This window comes from Epargyreus clarus, unplaced genomic scaffold (genome assembly GCF_041222505.1).
Source record: "Epargyreus clarus isolate Ecla_fem2 unplaced genomic scaffold, WU_Ecla_fem_2.2 ptg000034l, whole genome shotgun sequence".
NCBI classification, from domain to species: domain Eukaryota; kingdom Metazoa; phylum Arthropoda; class Insecta; order Lepidoptera; family Hesperiidae; genus Epargyreus; species Epargyreus clarus.
This window is the reverse complement of record NW_027332239.1, coordinates 4785352-4804361: the sequence shown is the minus strand read 5'-3', so window position 1 is coordinate 4804361 and position 19010 is coordinate 4785352. Positions and strand designations below refer to the sequence as shown.

Below are 19010 nucleotides of genomic sequence, written 5' to 3'. Positions count from 1 at the left end.
ATGTTCTAAGTAGTTGACCCGAATCTGCTAATAGACGCCCCGCGATTGTATTGACTGATGTGGATTAAGTTTTCACGCACTAATTGCTTACAGCCTAATTTTTATTTCCAATTTATTTTATGTTATTGTAGTAACAAATTATGAAGTATCCATGAATATCTTTGTTCGACTTTTTTTATATGTAACCTAACGATAAGGTAGACAGGCTACCTGATGTAAAGCAGTCACCGTCGCCTATGGACATTTTCAACTCCAGAGGAGTCGCCAATGCATCGCCGGCTTTGAAGGAGAGCTCTTTTTACTCTTTTTTTTTTAAATTAGATTGGAATTATGTTTGAGGTCCGTCACTTAACTTGGTATCTATAAAACACAGATAACACTTCGAGGAAGTGTATCTACCATTACATATCCTCTAAACCAGAACACAGAAATAACCCCCTCATTTAAAAGATAGACTGGAAGATACTACTGTTTTTATTGATACGTATTTTTTGGAGGCGTAACAACCAAATTTTAATTAGCACACTTGTAACTTTAAATCATGTAGGGTAGGAACAGATACTTACCTGTCCCACCTCGTAGGAGCATGATGGCTTGCCTAATGAGAACTAAATATTGACACGAATACATTTTCTTAAACTTCAAAAATTAATACGCGTGTATTAGCAATTCTTAACTTTCTTTCCGTCCCTTGTCATTTGAATATGATAGAACAGGACAAAACATTCACAACAACAACTACCACTTAAAAGTTTAATGCGTCGTTTAAATAATAAAAAGAGTTTAAAAGAAGCCGAACGTGCTCCAAAAGCTTTGTTTTATTATCGTACTTCGGAATCAGTGGCTACTAACAAGATAGAGGCCCTTGCGTGCAACATCTTGATTGTGAACGGGGATATCAAACAGAACTTTAATTAATTGCCGTAGCGATTCCAAAACAGATGTCGAGTTTGTTTTACGCACGGTATCTACAAATAAATAATAAATATAGTTCAAAAAACTAAAAAACACGCTTTTATGATAAAATTAACTAAAAAGTAGAAAATCTAAATGAATCTAGGAATCAATTAAGGAACAGTAAATAGTATAATTGTGAAATAAATCTACAAAGTTTGAACGAAATCTGGCCGTTTAAAGTGGGTCAAAATCGCGCCCAAAGAAGTCGGTTACAAACATACAGGTGAAGCTAATAAAAAGCGTGTAAAAATATATATGATTTTAGACTAATAGATAATAGCCTAATAATAATAGATAATATTGGTTAAGAAACTTGGCCTCTCGATCGAGGTTTCCGAAATTCAAATCCCGGGCACGCACCTCTGATGTTTCGAAATTACGTGCATATTAGAAATTAATTATCACTTCCTAAAACGGTGAAAGAAAACACTAATTGATACGTTTTAATTTTATTATGTAACGCATACTCCCGATAGGCGGTGGGATATCGATTTAAATATCCGCAAAAATAAATCCGCGTATTGTGAGCACATCCACTACATATTAAAATTAACTCCATCCACTACATATTAAAATTAACTCCATCCACTACATATTAATATTATTATTTTGCTGAGAATGGATATCCTCTTATAGGGAGAGAGGATTTAGGTCAAAGTCCACTGCGTTGGTCAAGTTTATGAGTCTACCCATAAACTTTATTTAATACCCCTTGGTCAACATTCTTCAAAATCATTAGTCATTAATGTATGGCTGCGATTTGAACCTCGGAGCCTTTGATTTGGACCCTGTTTTTTTATTTACTCACTAGGTTTTCCCAGCCCGTACGTATATTATACTCGTACGTTTTGTAAGTAGTTTTTTCACAATTATTTGTGTGATGTCATAATACAAACATATTATGCCTATTTTAGCTCGAAAAGAGGGAAACAGCGTCTTTCTCGTTAATCATTAATAATAAATAATTATTGTTATTTGTTAACAGTATCTACGTATTTTTTGTGTTTGTTATATTGTATAATCTATTATTCTTTCTTCCTTTCTTTCTTTCCATGCGATATAGCGTTAAAACAAAATTTGCGCTTGTGTGTGTCACTTTGAATGTCATGTTAGATTTCGCGAATGCGAATGACCTTTTTATGTGATGCCCAATTATATTTGCCTATTTCACGACACACTGTTCAGTGTTTATTCTTTATACCGAATGCAATCGGTATTTTATGTTTGTTTCCTAGAGTGTGTGACATTTGTATACCTATACAACACAAACACAAATTCAATATGGTTCAATGTATTTTGAAGAGCCTATATTAATACTTTTGTGTAAGTATTAAACGAAGTTTATAAGCAAATCTAATAATTGGCAACTGCAGTCGGACTCGTATACGGAAGGTTCCGTACTTCCGTTGGCGACCCTCGTGGTGGAGGGTCACCGGTCTGATTCGCAGGGTTCCGGGTTGAAGCCCCGGCCAGACTGATATTTGATGAATTTAGATGTCTATTCTGGGTCCTGGTATTTTTGTATTCGTCTTTGTGTGTGTTCAGGGCACTCGAGACCAAAGGAATCCTAATGAATGACTGTGAGTGTAGATAGCATAAATAAAGCTGTTTGGACTAGTGGATGTATCAATGAATGTTACGAACACAAAAACATACGTTCGAAAATCATTACGTTCCGCGGTCGGGTAAAGAGCTGGTATTTTTTGACATTACAAACAGACACTTCAATTTTATTTATTTGTACAGACAAACCGGATTTCGAGAGATTGAAGTAGAATCATAGGTCGCAGTGCCAAACAGTGCAAACGGTTTGTATGCAGAACAAACAAAATTTTCGAACACATCGAGATATGGGTTAGGTTGGCACTCGTGTACTAACGAGCAGCGTAACCTTGTAACGGTTCTCAAACATGACGTCACAGTTCAACGACTCGCACTCACCTATGAAAATATTTCTCCATGATCAATTATTTCGAGAACTCGTTTTTTCTTTGCATATTTTTCTTTGCTATGTTATTTACAAGTGCCCTTTGACACCGATGGCACCACACCATGAGCATTTCTGTGTGAAGATTAATTTTTTTACAAGACAGTGGAAAGTAATGTTTAACGAACGTATGTATGTATGTATGTCTCATTTTTTACACGCCATGCAGCCCTAATGGCTTGACACTTAACAGATTTTAACAAATGAGGTATAGCTCGATTCTTCTAAATTGTGGTAGGGGCAGAGGCTTTATTTTTAAGCAATGGAGGTTTGTTTGATTATGTTATAATTCTAGTTTCATAATTCGTTTAATAATTATTTGGTAACGCGTTTAGTGCACCTGACAGATACTGCATGCAGTCCTAAGTTCAGCCACTAACTTGTTACTATGCTAAGTACTATGTTTGAAATGCCTTACACAAGGCTCCTCCCATAGACTGTTCAAATCAATCGATTGAAATATGTGTGGTAAAAATTCTAATAGTGCTGAGCCTAAAAAACTATTACATTTAATGTTTATAATAAAACTCTATATTTAGAATACTTTTGATATCAAAGCCTTGAGTAACTTTGCACAGAAAGAAAATAATTTATAAGCAAATATTTGCATAATAATAGACTCTTGATTGTTTCTTCTTAAAAGCGTAGGAAGAGCGTAGGATAAATGAATCAATAGAACAACTTACAATATAATACTTATTTGCAATCTATTTGCGCAAACTATTCCTCAAGGGGATCTATAAGGATTTCTCTGGTGAAGCGTAGGTTTATGCGGGACTCTTACTTTCATAAACATCCTTCACCTTTTCTTGTGGCATACCACCAGTATTAAGCAGAAACAGAGTATAGTAATAAAGTGACATTTAAACGAGGCATTTCGACTTTGGCGAACTTATTTTACCTGCATCCCTTATATGGCCAAAGTGTGTCCACAAGTAGGAGAACTATGGAGCATACTCTATCCCATTGCTTGAACACGAATGCTTGCCTATGCTCATAACTTATTTTTGGCACAATATCATCAAAAGCAAAATTCATATATAAATTCATAAGGTGTACAAATAGTTAATATAGGTGCAGCTTAATGACAAAAATATAGTTTTACATTATTATTACTTTGCCGTTATATTTTGCGTACGAATACTAGTAAAATATAAATCGAACGAGGTTTCTACGACAAGCCGTAACAGATGTACGAACAGGAAAGTTATTATAACTGTACGTGTACATGGTTAGGCAAAACCGGTTTAGGGACAAAAATAGCCATCCCGAAATACTTTGTTTAGAAAAACGTGTCGCTATCGTCATAGTTCTGTGAATTATTAGTTAGGGATCGATAAACTGTGTATGTTAACCGACTTCCCAAAGAAGAGAGATTATCTAACCGTCACGCATATACAATATAATATTTTTCTTTAGCAATCTTCTTTTACAGTCTTCAAGTAGTATAACTTAGTGGTTTGAACTTCGGGCTCATGTATCAAGTGTCTTGGAAATTTGAGCGTAACCGTTAACTCATCTAGTGACAGTTAAGGAAAACCTATATACCTGAGAGAAATTTAAAATTATGCTATAAATATGTGAAGTCTTCTAATCCGTACCTGGCTAGTATGTTGGACTAATACCTAATCTATCCCAATCTGATAATATTATCTGATATCTTGAGAATAGACCCATGTCCAGCCGTGACATTGCATAAATGGAATATTATTGTATAAGAATCGTCGTATTATTAATTAAAATTTCCGAGTATCTTATTAATTCTGTCTGTAGTGATTGTATTCTTAATACAAAATGTGATAGTATTCTTAATACAAAATTTGATATGTAGATGTTTATTTTCATGTAAGTACATATAACTTTTGTAAGAAAAGGCGATTTAAAATGATAATCCATTCATTTTAAATCGAAGTCTCTTTTGCTGTTTCTTCTCCATTGTAAAGAATTTTAAAAACTATGGTAATACTACAATACGAAATTTCTATCGTGAATGCGCACCGCATGTTAAAAAGATTTGTAATTGAACTATATTAATTTTATTAGTACGTAGTATCGCGATATAAATACCATCAATTCATTTTTGTCGCCTCTAAACATTTTATTATGTACTATTTTGTCATATCAAGAGATTTTATCTACTTATTGGTGGTCTATTAATTCAAGATACATTTTAATTTGCTACGGTCGATCAAAAATCACTTTCAATTCTGACCACACTATTAACATACTTTACAATCTGAACACGTCATAGTATATAAATAGTATATACCGACAATCACACACATCGTGCACCGCATCCTGTATTTATCGATTAGTTCACGTTATGTTAAATTTATGTTAATACACAAATACCGATACTTTATATCTAAATATATACTTAACATTTTATATACCTAAAATATCTGTTCTTGTAATAATTAAAAATAGGAGTAACAAATGAGTAGGTATCTATACGATTATTTTTATTTTCAAACGCCATTATCCCATTAGAGTCCGTCTTGATGTCAAATAAGATACATGTACACTTTAATATTTGATATAAGAATATATAATTTTGAATACTGATAAGAGCAAACGAAAGCGCTTGATGATATAATTGGCACTCAAATATCAATAGTGCCATTTTTGCACTTCACACATTTCTCGTCTAGATCAACACGACAATTGCTTATTTATAGTTCGATATGCTAAATAGTAGATAATAGACGGGGAAAAAACCCTGGATAAATAACTTAGCAATAATTTCATAGCTGTATCTTGTTTGTGAGGTCATAAGGTAATCGATCGATAACAATATTATTTATACATATCGGTATCTTACTAAACAGAAATGTTATCAAATTGTGCAGAAAATACTCTTATTACAAATTAATGTAAACTGTCATTTTCATATTAAATATAGAATTTTCCTACAAGCGTACTCGTGTACAATTAAATATCTGCGCCTACAGCAGAGGGTTTGAGAAATTTTAACAAAAATATCAGAAGTCATTGGATTTTTCTAAATTTCGGGAGTGCTGTACGATATATTTTATTACTGCTTTTTTATTTTTATCCTTACTTGTAATCTTAAAAAAACTTAATTACCAATCAAAATTAGAATTTTCTGTCTCTCAAAACGTGGCAACCATTATCTAATATCACGTCGTAACAACTACAGTTATAATTATAAAACTTATTGTGTCTTATATTAATAACTCCCCCGGAATCCAATCATAAAGGGTTGTACCACTTTTAAAACCTACCTATTGCATTTGATGTTACAGAATCAACGTGCAGAGATATAGTAAAAACATAAAAAAATAAATTTATGAATAAGCAAACAATTGATGTTATTTAATTTCGTGTATCTATATTTGCTAAAACAAAGAATCAGTTAGGTGTGAAACAACCAGAATTTTGCAAATATATGTTCAATTTGCGTGAATCGTTTGCAATGTAATATCTCTAAAGGTCGAACCACAACGGGGTCGCCGGAGTCGAACCCGTTGTGGTTCGACTCCGGCGGCACCACCGCCACACCTATTTCTACCTAATAACAGCAGTGTGAGGCGTTTCCATTTTGAAGGGTGTGGTAAGGGAGACATACTTTTCAGAGGCGTTCCAGCTTAGTCCTCAGGCGGCGCATCAGTGGCCGACTTCAGTTTTTCGAGCTTAAATATGTACGTTTACATGCAAAATGCGAAGCAAACGGCATGACGAATTGAAAGTGATGAGGTGTCGTTGGATTCGTTTAAATTCTACGGCTAAATTTTTAAACAGTTGGGTTTTTGTTTTTAGAATATTTCGAATGAACGAAAAAACATTGAAAATTTAAAATAACATAACAAATCATGGCAATAAACCGGTACAACGGAATTATAAGTATTTATCATAAATACGCTTCTACAGTAGCTTCTTATAATACTTGTATGACAGCTGTTTATTCAAACAAAATTAAAACGTTTCGATGTATGAATAAATAATCATTATTTTACGAACTAATATTGGCTCAAAATCTTGAAATTGATTATGTTTGCACACGTATACAATATTCATCGATACTATGTGATAAACAATAAAAAATGTTCCTAAAATAGCATCGTTTTGATCAAATACGTATCATCAAATTTAGTAGTCAATATTTGAGTTTTATTTCTAGTTTACTTGCTAGTTGTAAGTTATAAATTAATTATCACTTGCTGAATAATGGTGAAGGAAAACAGCAAGAGGAAAACACGCCTGAGACAAAAAAATATGTCTCAAAGGTGTGTGAAATCTACGAGGAAAACACGGCTCAGAGTTGCTTAAAAATAGTTCTCAAAGGTGTGTGAAGTCTACCAATTTGCACTTGGCTAGCACGATGGACTATAACCTTAACCCCACTCATTCCGACAAGTGATCCGTGCCCTACAGTGGGACATTAATGAGTTGATAAAATAACAGGACGAATAGATGTCCACTGTCCATCAGGTGGACTGCATGCTCGTCTGCTACTCCTATATTATAAAAAAAAATGTATCACAAGGTGTTTAGCGAACGCAATTGATAAATTATAATCACAAGCAGGGCCGGATTTAGGAGTGTGGAGGTTCCAGTGTAGGAGTTACTTTCCGGATTAAAAATAATTATTTTCCCATCAAATCCAAAAGAAAATTATTTCGACACTATTTGGAAAAACTAACAGTCAATACTATTTGCAAAAAAAAACATAAGTGCCTTAAAAATCGTTATTCAGATTTTTCTCTATTCCCGAAGTCCCGAGTCCCGCTTGCCCTCCCCGATATCTGGCTCTGAGAACAAGTGCTACATTTTAAAAACATCAATCAAAAGTCACTGATAAGTTTGCACTCTATATTTCGGACTGATAACAATAATGGCAACGAGGAAGAATTAAGCATCAACGATCATGATTTAAGCATTAACCTTTAGAAAGTCAAGAGTGCATTTCGCGTGAAGGGTTTGGCCATCTGGTTACAAGCATTTATTTTCAAGTAGATTTTTTCTGAATGAAACTGATATCACAATTGCTAATGATATTAAAAGTGTATACCGATTACAACCATTAAATTCTTGTGTATGAATAAAAAACGGCCAAGTGCCAGCCGGGAATGGAGCATTCTGTAGCTCAGCAAAATGTTTCGGTGTAACAGATTTATCAAAACATATGTTGCATATTCATGAAAATTTAGTATACTAAAAAGCTTTTAAGAAAAATATAAACATATAAATAAAACAGAGTGCATATAAATAAGTTTAAAGATACAGGCTTTTGACTATAGAACAGACCAATGGGCAGACAAATAGTGTATGCATAGAAATAGGGTTATTTTTTAATGTAACCCAAAAACGAGTCCATAAAGGATCCACTAGTGAAACCCTCTGAAGCAGCAAGTTATAAGTAGTGTTTGAAATATTTTGAAAATTCCATGCATGTAGCGTCGCACTGCAAAACTTGAAGCGTAGCATACTTCAGTGAAGTTAGCGCCAAAAACTTGCGTTACGTGTTGTGTTTCGAAATAAGGCAAGGTTTCCCTTTGGCACATTACGAATCAAGAATCTCTGGATTTACATGTGTGAAATTTTAACTATTATAAATGCAAATATGAGGTTCTTTGGTATTCTGTCAGATCTCAGATGGGAATGAAATCTTATAGGGGGTTGATTACAGATATCCATCCATAATTTGAACGTGGTAGAACCCTTGTGGTTCGATGGCACCACCGCCACACCTTTTTCTGTCGTATAACAGAAATTTTAAGCGCTGCTGTGTTCTGGTTTGAAGCCGAAGTTCCGAAGCGTTCCAGCTTAGTCTTCAGGAGTAGCGGCGCATCTGTTGCCGACCTTAGGTATCCAATCCTATCTGGGGTTGATTACAGATGTCCATGGGCCGCAGTAGCCACTTACCATCAGGTGGACTATATCAGACGAGCGACTGCTACTCCTATATAATAAAACAATGATGGACTGCCTGCTTGTGTGCTACTGTTATATTATAAAAATTCTTCTATAAAACAGCATCTACCTGTACCAGCATCAAAATGTTTGATTGGACTTTTAATTATTTTATTGTAATCAAAAACAAACATATTTTAATAGAAACACAAGCACAATGCAAACGATATCAAATCGTACAATAATATAATTAATTTCATTCATAGACAACAATGGCAACATTCAGTGAAAACTCAATTTAATACATTTAGGTACTGTATAATTAATTGTATTTGCATTATTTGAAATTTCATGATAATTATTGAAGTTCATGTACGATTTGGATATAATTTTATAGTAAATTGCTTTCTTTTTCAAGCTAGTAAAATGTGGTATTTTAGGGAATGCAATGTTCATTATTATAGTCAATGAAAAGATCTAGGTTCAGTTCGCGTATCAAGACTGCTATCCACGTAAGATGAATTCGCGGTGAAATATCAAGTTAGTATTATTCGAAGGTGTCACCGATACCGGTGCCATATTATGATCGAGTGTGGAGATGAGCAACGAAACAATTAAAGATTTTATTGATCAAATCATTTAACATTACATATTATCACAAAATAAAAAATATGTTAGCAGAGATGATTTTTGCTCTGTACTGAATCTGAGTTATTTACTTAACATTATTATTTTTATAATGTACATTTTATATATATTATGTATGTACTATGTATATTATGTGTAGTCCATCACAGGTAAGCAGCTACTATCATCCATATACATTTGTAATCAACTGATAAGATTTCTAACTGAGGTCGACCACACATGCCACCTCTTATCACACTGTCCAGACTGGAACACAGCAGCGCTTAACACTGCTGTTATTAGACAGAACAAACAACAACTCTCTAATAACAGTTATATCTGTTATTAGACAGATATAGCTGTTGTTAGACAGGTATAGACGGTGGTAGTGCCTCCGGAGTTTAACCTCATGTGGGTGGATGGGATGAGAATAAGAACAATTATTCAAAAAAACTCGAAACGATCGTAAGCATTCGATCTACATAGCTTATGTTTCCTACTATTAACAACTCATGAACAATCTTTTTAAAATTGAAAACAAACACTAAACCAGAACACACTACCACACTAGTTAATAAAACATACCATAAAGTAGGTCACAAAGAATAAGACCACCTTGATAATAAATATACAATGAGCAAGATATTGTAAACATTCATAGATACAAACGTACCGATAAAAGGTTAATCGATGCAGTAAACTATCGTAGATAACAATGGGTTAGATAAACTTGTGTACAAATAAACGGATTATTATTGTGTAATTGCCTTATTATAATGTATGCAACTTTGTTTAAAAGTGGTACAACCCTTTGATGATGTCCCGCGTGGTGAAGCAGCCATCTGACCGGTCGGATGCGAGGAGTTCCGGATTCGGTCTCCGGCCTGACAGATGATCATTCAGATGATGAATTTAGATACCTGTTCTGGCTCTGGGTGTTTGTGTACTCGTCTTTGTGTGCGTCCATGGCAACCAGGACACAGGACACAAGTGAATGTACAAAGCGTATTTTTGGTTCAAGCCCAAGGCGCCACCGCACTACCTAAGCCCAATAACAGCAGTGTTAAACGCATGAAAGGACACCCCTCTCGGAATGAGAAGATTTAGTCCATACTGGGCAAGTGCCGATTGGTAAACTTCAAACGTACATGTACTCTCGAGATGTTTTACTTTATAGATCTTTGTACTATGAACGTTTCTCCATGACGTATGCCTTTACCGTTAAAGCATGTGTTAATTAGTCTCTAAATGATACGCATGTATGTACCTACCGTCTAAAACTCTGTGATGCGTGCCGGGGCTTTGAACCATGGACTTTCGGCGTGAGATACCAAAGTTCAACTGCTTAGTTATGATTGATATGGTAACAATTATGCAAGAAGGTCGTCGACATATGTGACATGATAATTATAAGTATACTTCCTTCTTCAAACAACAATGAGCATTCCTGCTATACCAAGGTAGATATAAGACAGCAATATTATGAGTTCTATCAAAAGTTAAATAAGTGTAAATAAGTTTCTAATAGTGTATAATTCCATTTTTACCGCTTTTATTAGCTTGGGTTGGGTTGAACTCGATTTTTACGCACCTTGAACGGTCCGATAAATTTAAAATTTTGAACAATTATCAAGAACTGATGACAATACACGATTTTAATAACATTATCCCATTCTCCTCATCAGGATTGTCAGGAGTCAGGATTAACGAATTTTCTTATACGATTTAGTTTTTAAACTATAATTATTTTCTAGTTTTATTAATTAGTATCTTGTTATAATCCTATTATTATTTGACTGTAAGGAAAATATTATTGACAAACTTTGATGTTCTATCACCTTTGGGACTTTATTCATATTAGCTTCGTTTCGAAGGTCTAGTTCATACACTTCGTACCTACCAACTATATTGTTGTGTCTACTACGCTTACGATACGATAAGACGACGACAGATGACTGTGCCAGGAATATACCTACAAAGTACAAATGAATTTATGATTATGGTAACATAGTTGCAAAGTATGGAAAGGAAATCTGACCCTCTCCGCCAGTCCCCCCACTTTAGCATAGGCGGAAGGAAAAAAAATATTTTGTCGAATTTTTGGAAACTATTTTTTTATAATATAGGAGTAATAGACGAGCATGCAGTCCACCTGATGGTAAGTAGCTACTGCTGCCCATAGATAGCTGAAAATCAATCCCAGATAGAATTAGATATTCCTAACTTAGGTCGGCCACAGATGTACCGTTATACTTTTCCGAGGCGTTCCAGCCAGCCCGAGGTTATTTCAAAACAGCCTTAATGATAGGCGTGAGGAACAGAATTTTTTGCCGATCCTTCGTCATACCTTGGGCGCGTGAAGCGCCACTGTTTGGTACCTGTCCCTTAACAAAGTTTACTTACAGCTGTGCTACATCAGAATATAGGATTTCTGTTAAAAGTTGCTTACAGATGGTTGTTTTTCGTATACCTATTGGTCTCATATACATGCTCTATATAAATGTATGTGCCTTACGACATCTTTAAAAACAGATTTTACCCTGCTACCGTAGACAGAAATAAGATTTGCACTATTGCTTCACTAAAGCATTGTATACTACGAAACCACGATCAATCACCGTCAAAATATTATATTTTGTTTGAATGCAAACTACCAAAGCTTACAATTGAAGTATGGTTTTAAGAAATAGATGTGGCAATGGTTATTTTACCGACCGTATGAGGACCATTCCTTTGATTTTGCAAGCCTTATATGTACAGAATCAAATTGATTTCCATTTTATCATAGATTAGTTTACATTTTATCTCGATAACCATAAACAATTAGTTATTTATATTTTACAAGTTTAGAATATGTTTGATCTTGCCGCCTCTTTGATGTTCGGTAGTTCAACCGGTTTTTGGTTTACTTCGACAGTACTTTCCCTTCCTTAACTAGTTTAGGGCCAGGTGTGGCGTTTGACGGGTATTTGTCATTTCAATGTTCATGTGTAAACAACCTTAATTAGTTTTTGACAGTAGTCGACAGTAGAGATAAAGCTGTATTATTATAAGCCTATGCCTATTACTTTGGGTATAGGATTTCTCTTAAAACATCAACAGTCAGACAAGTGTTTAAAGGTGGTAGAACCCTTTGTGGTTCGACTCCGGCGGCACCACCGCCACACCTATTTCTACCTAATAACAGCAGTGTTAGGCGCTGCTGTGTTCCGGTTTGAAGGGTGTGGTAAGGGAGACAGACTTTTCCGAGGCGTTCCAGCTTAGTCCTCAGGGGTAGCGGCGCATCTGTGGCCGACCTCAGGTAAGAATATCTAATCCTATCTGGGGTTGATTACAGATGTCCATGGGCGGCAGTAGCCACATCAGGTGGACTGCATGCTCGTCTGCTATTCTTATATTATAAAAAAAAAAAAAAAAAAAAAAGTGTGACTTACACTTAGGGTTTCGTACCAAAATACAACTTTCCTGCCTTATAACAGCAGTATTCAGCGCTGCTGTATTCTGGTTTAAAGGGTGTGGTAATGGAGACATACTTTTCCGACGCTTTCCAGCTTAGTCCTCAGAGTTACGGCGCACCTATGTTTTATATTCAACATTTTTTTAAGCTTACGATGTATACCGAGCCTCACTCACACATTTCCTTTAATATTTATTATATGACATTATAATCACATCATGTTGGACGATTGTATGTTTTATCATTTTAACGATAGATCAAATATAAATTTAATAAGTTATATTATAAGGGAACCCTATTTCATCAGGATTCCGCCCTAATGACACAATATTTTATATTCAACGAAAAAATCAACCGGACATTTGATAAGTTTTAAGAGACGTATTCCCTTAAAGGCAAGGCGGATAGGTAGACGCTTAATACTACTAATTTCTGCACGGAACCCTTTTGAAGGGTTAGGTCACAATCGCATACACTTGCTATGTGCAGTGTGGTACACTTCACACACTTCAGAACATTAACAACTCTCATAGAGATTAGGTTTCCTCGCGAATGTTTTCTTTCACTGTCGAGATACTAATTTAATACAGTGGGTAATAACTTACTATTCTTTAATAAGCATGTAAGAATATTATTAGTATTACTAGCTGACCCGGCAAACGTTGTGTTGCCATATAAATAAAAAAATTATAAGGGTGAACAACCCTTACCACTTAGGGGTATGAAAAATAGGGGTTTGAAAAATAGATAGTAGCCGATGCTCAGACCTACTAAATATGCATATAAAATTCGGTGAAAATCGGTAAAGCCGTTTCGGAGGAGTACGGTAACTAACATTGTGACACGAGAATTTTATATATAAGATTTAATATTGTAAAGCAAACACAACCTAATGATATGAATTTTCTCTCACACTCTTTGATTAAAACCTCGGATTTACAAAATGATGTGCGTTTTAGAAATTAATCACATATTTTAACGGTCAAATAATTGAAGTAAAATAACGCGAGGTAACCTTAATGGTAAAAAAAATGTGAATGAAAATTTTGCGATTAAATGAAAAAAAATTCAAAACTTTATGAAGTCTGCCATGGGTAGCGTGACAGATTATTGTTGTGAACAGTTTTCATTCGAAGGTATCCGTAGCCAGATAATGATAATGCATACATTGTAATATGGTTACAGACACTTATTCATTTTGTTTATAAAATGCGTATAGAAATGTGTCATTATATCAAAAGTAGTATTCCATAAAATATGTTGTTATGAACAAAATTTGCCGTTCCGGCGTCAATATGTCTGTTGCATTTCTTGTTTTGTGACTTCATGAATATGCAATTAGTACACAATAGCCAGTTTTGGCTTTACTTATGCATAATAATTCCAATGCATTCGATAGACTCCGTTATAACTAGACAATAACTTAATAATACATGATTTTAATATTTTCGAGTCACCGGTTTCATTTTAATGTGGACTTAGCTTATGTTATTTTTGTAAATCGTCTAGATACAGATGTTTCATCAATTTTGGTAGCATAGCTCATAACACCAGCTTTTAAATAAAAGCAGGTAAAACAAAAAAATATGAAATTGACTTCAAATATGTAAGTACCCGTCGTACATTTCGATTATTTTAATTCTAACTGTCAAATTTTCAAACATAAAAATAAAGTATGTAAAGTATTCAATTAAACTACACATAATCACCAAATATTTCAGTATTCAACTTTTCCGGAAAATAAAAAATCGTAAAATCCGGAAAACATATTTTTAAATACCCAAAAAAAAGCATTACTTACAAAAATCCCTTCATTTTGCTTTCCGAATTCGAACCTAAACCCGATCACACTCACACTCACATGTTTGCGGAACGTATCGTTTTGTACGCGTGCGCGCGCGGCGATGCGCGGTAGCTTAATGCGCTGATAGCACACCGTTGCGAAGTCTGAAGTTGCGATTCGAGTTTAGACATAAGTTCGGGGAAACGCTTTTAGAAGCTTCTGTTACGAAGATTAATTGTTTTTACTATACTGACAAAATTTCTCTGACGTTCGCTATTTATTTGTCAAGTTTTATGAAATACATGAAAATATTGAAATTTTCACGAATAAAAATATCTATGTTCACAAAAAAGACACTAAAGTTTCCGTTAGATTATTGTTTGTTAGCATATACGTCAGAATATGTACAAAATGTATGTCAGAACGTATATGCCGTGGTAATAATATAGTAGATAATAAGCGGACAATCGGATTAATTTTAGTATCTATTAAAGTACTTTTGTATACCTAAAATCACATTTACAGCTTGTAGTTTTGACATTAGATTTACCTATTTGATCAACTAATTTAAACAGAAACGTAGGTATTAGTAAGTTTTTCTCTGTGAAACGGATATACTGATATCTGGAAAAATAGCGTCTGTTTATTTATCAATCAGTCATAAAATCTAACGTTTGATTGCCAAGATAAATATTGCATAGGCAAAATAATATTTACTCTGTATTTTTCAATCTAGACCGTCAGATAATCTAATTTTGTAGCACGTTACCTACGTCTGTATATAAAATACGTCTTGAGCTTTACGAAAAACATAATTTATCTTAGTCTGATGACAACACTGAGAATAAATGAATGAAATGTATTATAAGTACAAAAAATGTTATATACTCATATAGCTGAATTTGCATGGATATAAGCAGTTTGTATTTGTAAAAAAATCTGTACTTTTGCCAATTCAATAATACTTTGTGGTAGGTTATAAGCATTTGGTTTTAGCGTTCTGTACCCATGACATAAAAACGGAACATTATTACATACCTCCGCTAATTGTCCGTCTGTCACACATTTCTTCACCCATAATAGCCTCCTGGGATCTTTCGTCATATATATATATTACATAGAAAAGAAAAAAATGTAACAGCACCATCTGTCAATATTTACGAGATCTTTTAGTTTTATTCAATAGATAACATGTTGGTCCACCATTTAAAACTGTGATTAGCTGATAGGATGATACTTTTTTATTGCATTGTGAACCAAACGATGGCGTCACGGTCGGAAACAAGTAGTAAGTGAATTTGAGATTTTTGTTCAAATATCGATGTTTTTATAAAAAATATGTATTTTTATCGTTTATAATAAATCATTTTTACTAAATATGAGTCTGCAATGCTTGTAGGTTACATTAAAAATTATGAAATATCGGATGAAAGTTTTATGTCATACTGGTACCACATGAGTTCCCAATTACTACTGTGAATGGAAGAGTCCCAGTGTAATACTCGTATGACATAAACATTTTTCTTTCTCGAACTTCATATTTTAATGTTATTCTTGTTTGTTATTACGAGCTTACGCAATTACGAAATATCCGCTATGCTAGACGACTCAAAGCTAGACTTAACTGATGAGGATGACCTAGAAGACGTAACATTACAATGTCATGATGGCAACAATGACTCGTATTCTGGTTTCTCGAATTAGAATTTGAATTCGGTTTATTGAAGTAGAAAGTTGTGCAGGTTTTGATATTTTTATCGGGTCCTCAATTATAATTAATGGAAGGGGCCATCCTAGAGCCTTAAGGATTTACTTTGGGTGAATCGGCAGTCCGCAAAATTTGCGAAATACTTATATCAGATTAACATTTTTATTGTGTTCATTATTTCACTAATACAAAATTGGAAGACTTTTTGAAAGGAGGTTTTCATATAACGATAACTATTCAACTAAAACAGATTTGCAAAGACCTGCGAGTTTTCTAATGAAAAAAGCGACGGGAATATCGAAATCATTAGCTAGGATAAATAGTTCTCACATGGTGGTTGGACAACAAACACACTGGACTGTGTCATTACACTGAATCTGACAGTAATTCGAGTTCGATTGGCAGTTCGAAGACGAAGACATATTAATAGAAGGCTAAAATAAAACCCATGTCAACCGAAAGTTTCCGTTATCATAAAGTACATAATTTAGTCCATTACTCCAACGTTCCAAATAAATGCAGAAAACCGAAATACAGCAACTACAAGAGCATATTGTATTAAATGCAATCTATATTTCAATAAAACATAATTGTTTCTTATAATTCAACAAAAAAAATAATTTTTAATCACCAATTTATACTTTTTGTAACCATATTTTGTGTTATCAATTGTGTCAGTTATCAATTGTGTCATAATAAGAACGTACCGCAAATTTATTAAATAGTATTATTTTTACTTTAAAAAAATATTTATATAATCTGTGTACTGTGACTTTATAACGGAACATATTTTAAGTTTATTTGATGACTGTGATATATGTTAGAAAAAAATATACAAGACAACAGACAGTTAAGTTTACTGCTGAATGTGATTGTGAGAATCATTTTTTTAAATTGAGTGTGACTGTTTAAAATTATAGATTAAGATATAATTGTACACAACACAGACAGTATTTTTTTACAATACATTTCTCATATTACCAAAATTTTACATTAATATATATGATTAATGTTCTATGTCATATATATATGACACAAATAATAGTTGTAATTGGGAACTCACGTGTTATATATATGACATTGAGAAAATCCATATTTTCCGACTTACATTTTTTGTTATATTTTTTCCTGTAATTCTGTTACCTATTGTATTGGTCAAGATAAATTTAATTCAAATTCCTAACAACTTTTTTTCCTGGGTCCCAGGAGGATAGGTAAACATAATTTTAACGATTGACTATTTTTAATAGACTTCAAAAAAGAAGGAGGTTTTCAATTCGACCATATAAACGTCTTTTTACATTTATTTTTTGAGTATATTATGGTCGCTGCAACAAGAAATTATCAAACTGAAAGAGTTAAAACTAAGTCCTAAATTGAAACACTTCATGCAAATGTACATACCCCTCCCCAACCATTTCCTCTTCCATAAGGTAAAATAAATGTGTGGATTTGATGGTGAAAAAACCCTTTGTGGTTCAACTCTGGCGGCACCACCGCCATACCTATTTCTGCCTAACAACAGCAGTGTTAAGCGCTGCTGTGTTCTGCCTTGAAGAGTGTGGTAAGGGAGACTTACTTTTCCTAGGCATTCCAGCTTAGTCATCAGGGGTAGCAGCGCATCTGTGGCCGACCTCAGGTAGAAAACTAATCTTATATGTGTGGTGGATTACGGATGTCCATGGGCGGCAGTAGCCACTTAACATCAGGTGGACTGCATGCTCGTCTGCTACTTGTGTATTATAAAAAAAATGCCACATCGAACCATGATAAGTTCTACCACCATCATGTGCATATGATAAAGCATAAAGTATAATGTTTGTGAACAAAACGATCAAATAAACTCTACATTTAAACTTCCGTCAGGAATCTTTAAATATACCGCAGTTTTATTTTCTAGGCGACATCACATGAGGCCAAGGTTATAAATATAGACGGCCGATTATATCTTGATAGTGAAATGCAACACGTATAGGAGAAGTTAATTGGTAGTATAAACTTTGAGAAGGTCAGGGCTATGCCCGGGTTACTCGAGTGTCTTGTGGGCTACTTTAATACTTTACTAGGGTAGTTTTTTTTGTAACATTCATAGATTAGTAAAGATTACTCACTCTTAACAAGAAAATGTACCCAGTTTTGACAATTGAAATTCTGTCATCTATTTTCGTCTTTGAAAAATATTTAAAAATGCAGTTTTTAGATCATTTACGAATGAAACCATATTTATCCCCACTTTTTCTTCGATTTCGTATTTTTGCACCACTTTACTGCGCATTCGGCATTGTTCCGCGTATATTACACCATGACAACCATTAAATGGCTAACAGAATTGTCAGCCGTTTAAGCCATTTAATGGTTTCCTTTAATTACAAGGCGGTGAGATATCTATACTTATCTATGGTAACATTGAAGTAACAAGCATGCAGGCCCTGATGGTAAGTGGCTACTACCGCCTTTGGGCTGTAGACATGGTCTGTAATCGACTCCAGATCAGTTTAGAGTCTTATACATATAAGATTGGCCATAGAAGCGTTTCTACATCGAGGATAGTTAGAATGATAGTTAGCTCAAATCCTATTTCCCTCAATTCCGAAAAACAATTTAACATGCAGAGCTG

The 19010-nt window shown here is 34.1% G+C and overlaps 1 protein-coding gene and 1 long non-coding RNA gene across 4 annotated transcripts in view; one reads left to right on the top strand and one right to left on the bottom strand.

Annotated features, from left to right (window-relative positions):
- The window catches only part of LOC140756005 (uncharacterized), an 85026-nt gene extending 70214 nt beyond the window's left edge, over positions 1 to 14812 (bottom strand). For all 3 annotated transcript variants that reach the window (XM_073091393.1, XM_073091392.1, XM_073091394.1), the window contains exon 1: positions 14704 to 14812. In XM_073091393.1, coding sequence (XP_072947494.1) covers positions 14704 to 14717 — 14 coding nt within the window. In that variant the 5' untranslated portion in view covers positions 14718 to 14812. The remainder of the gene's footprint in view (positions 1 to 14703) is intronic.
- LOC140756010 (uncharacterized) overlaps positions 1 to 19010 on the top strand; it is a 165982-nt gene that overhangs the window by 80366 nt on the left and 66606 nt on the right. The window lies entirely within an intron of this gene.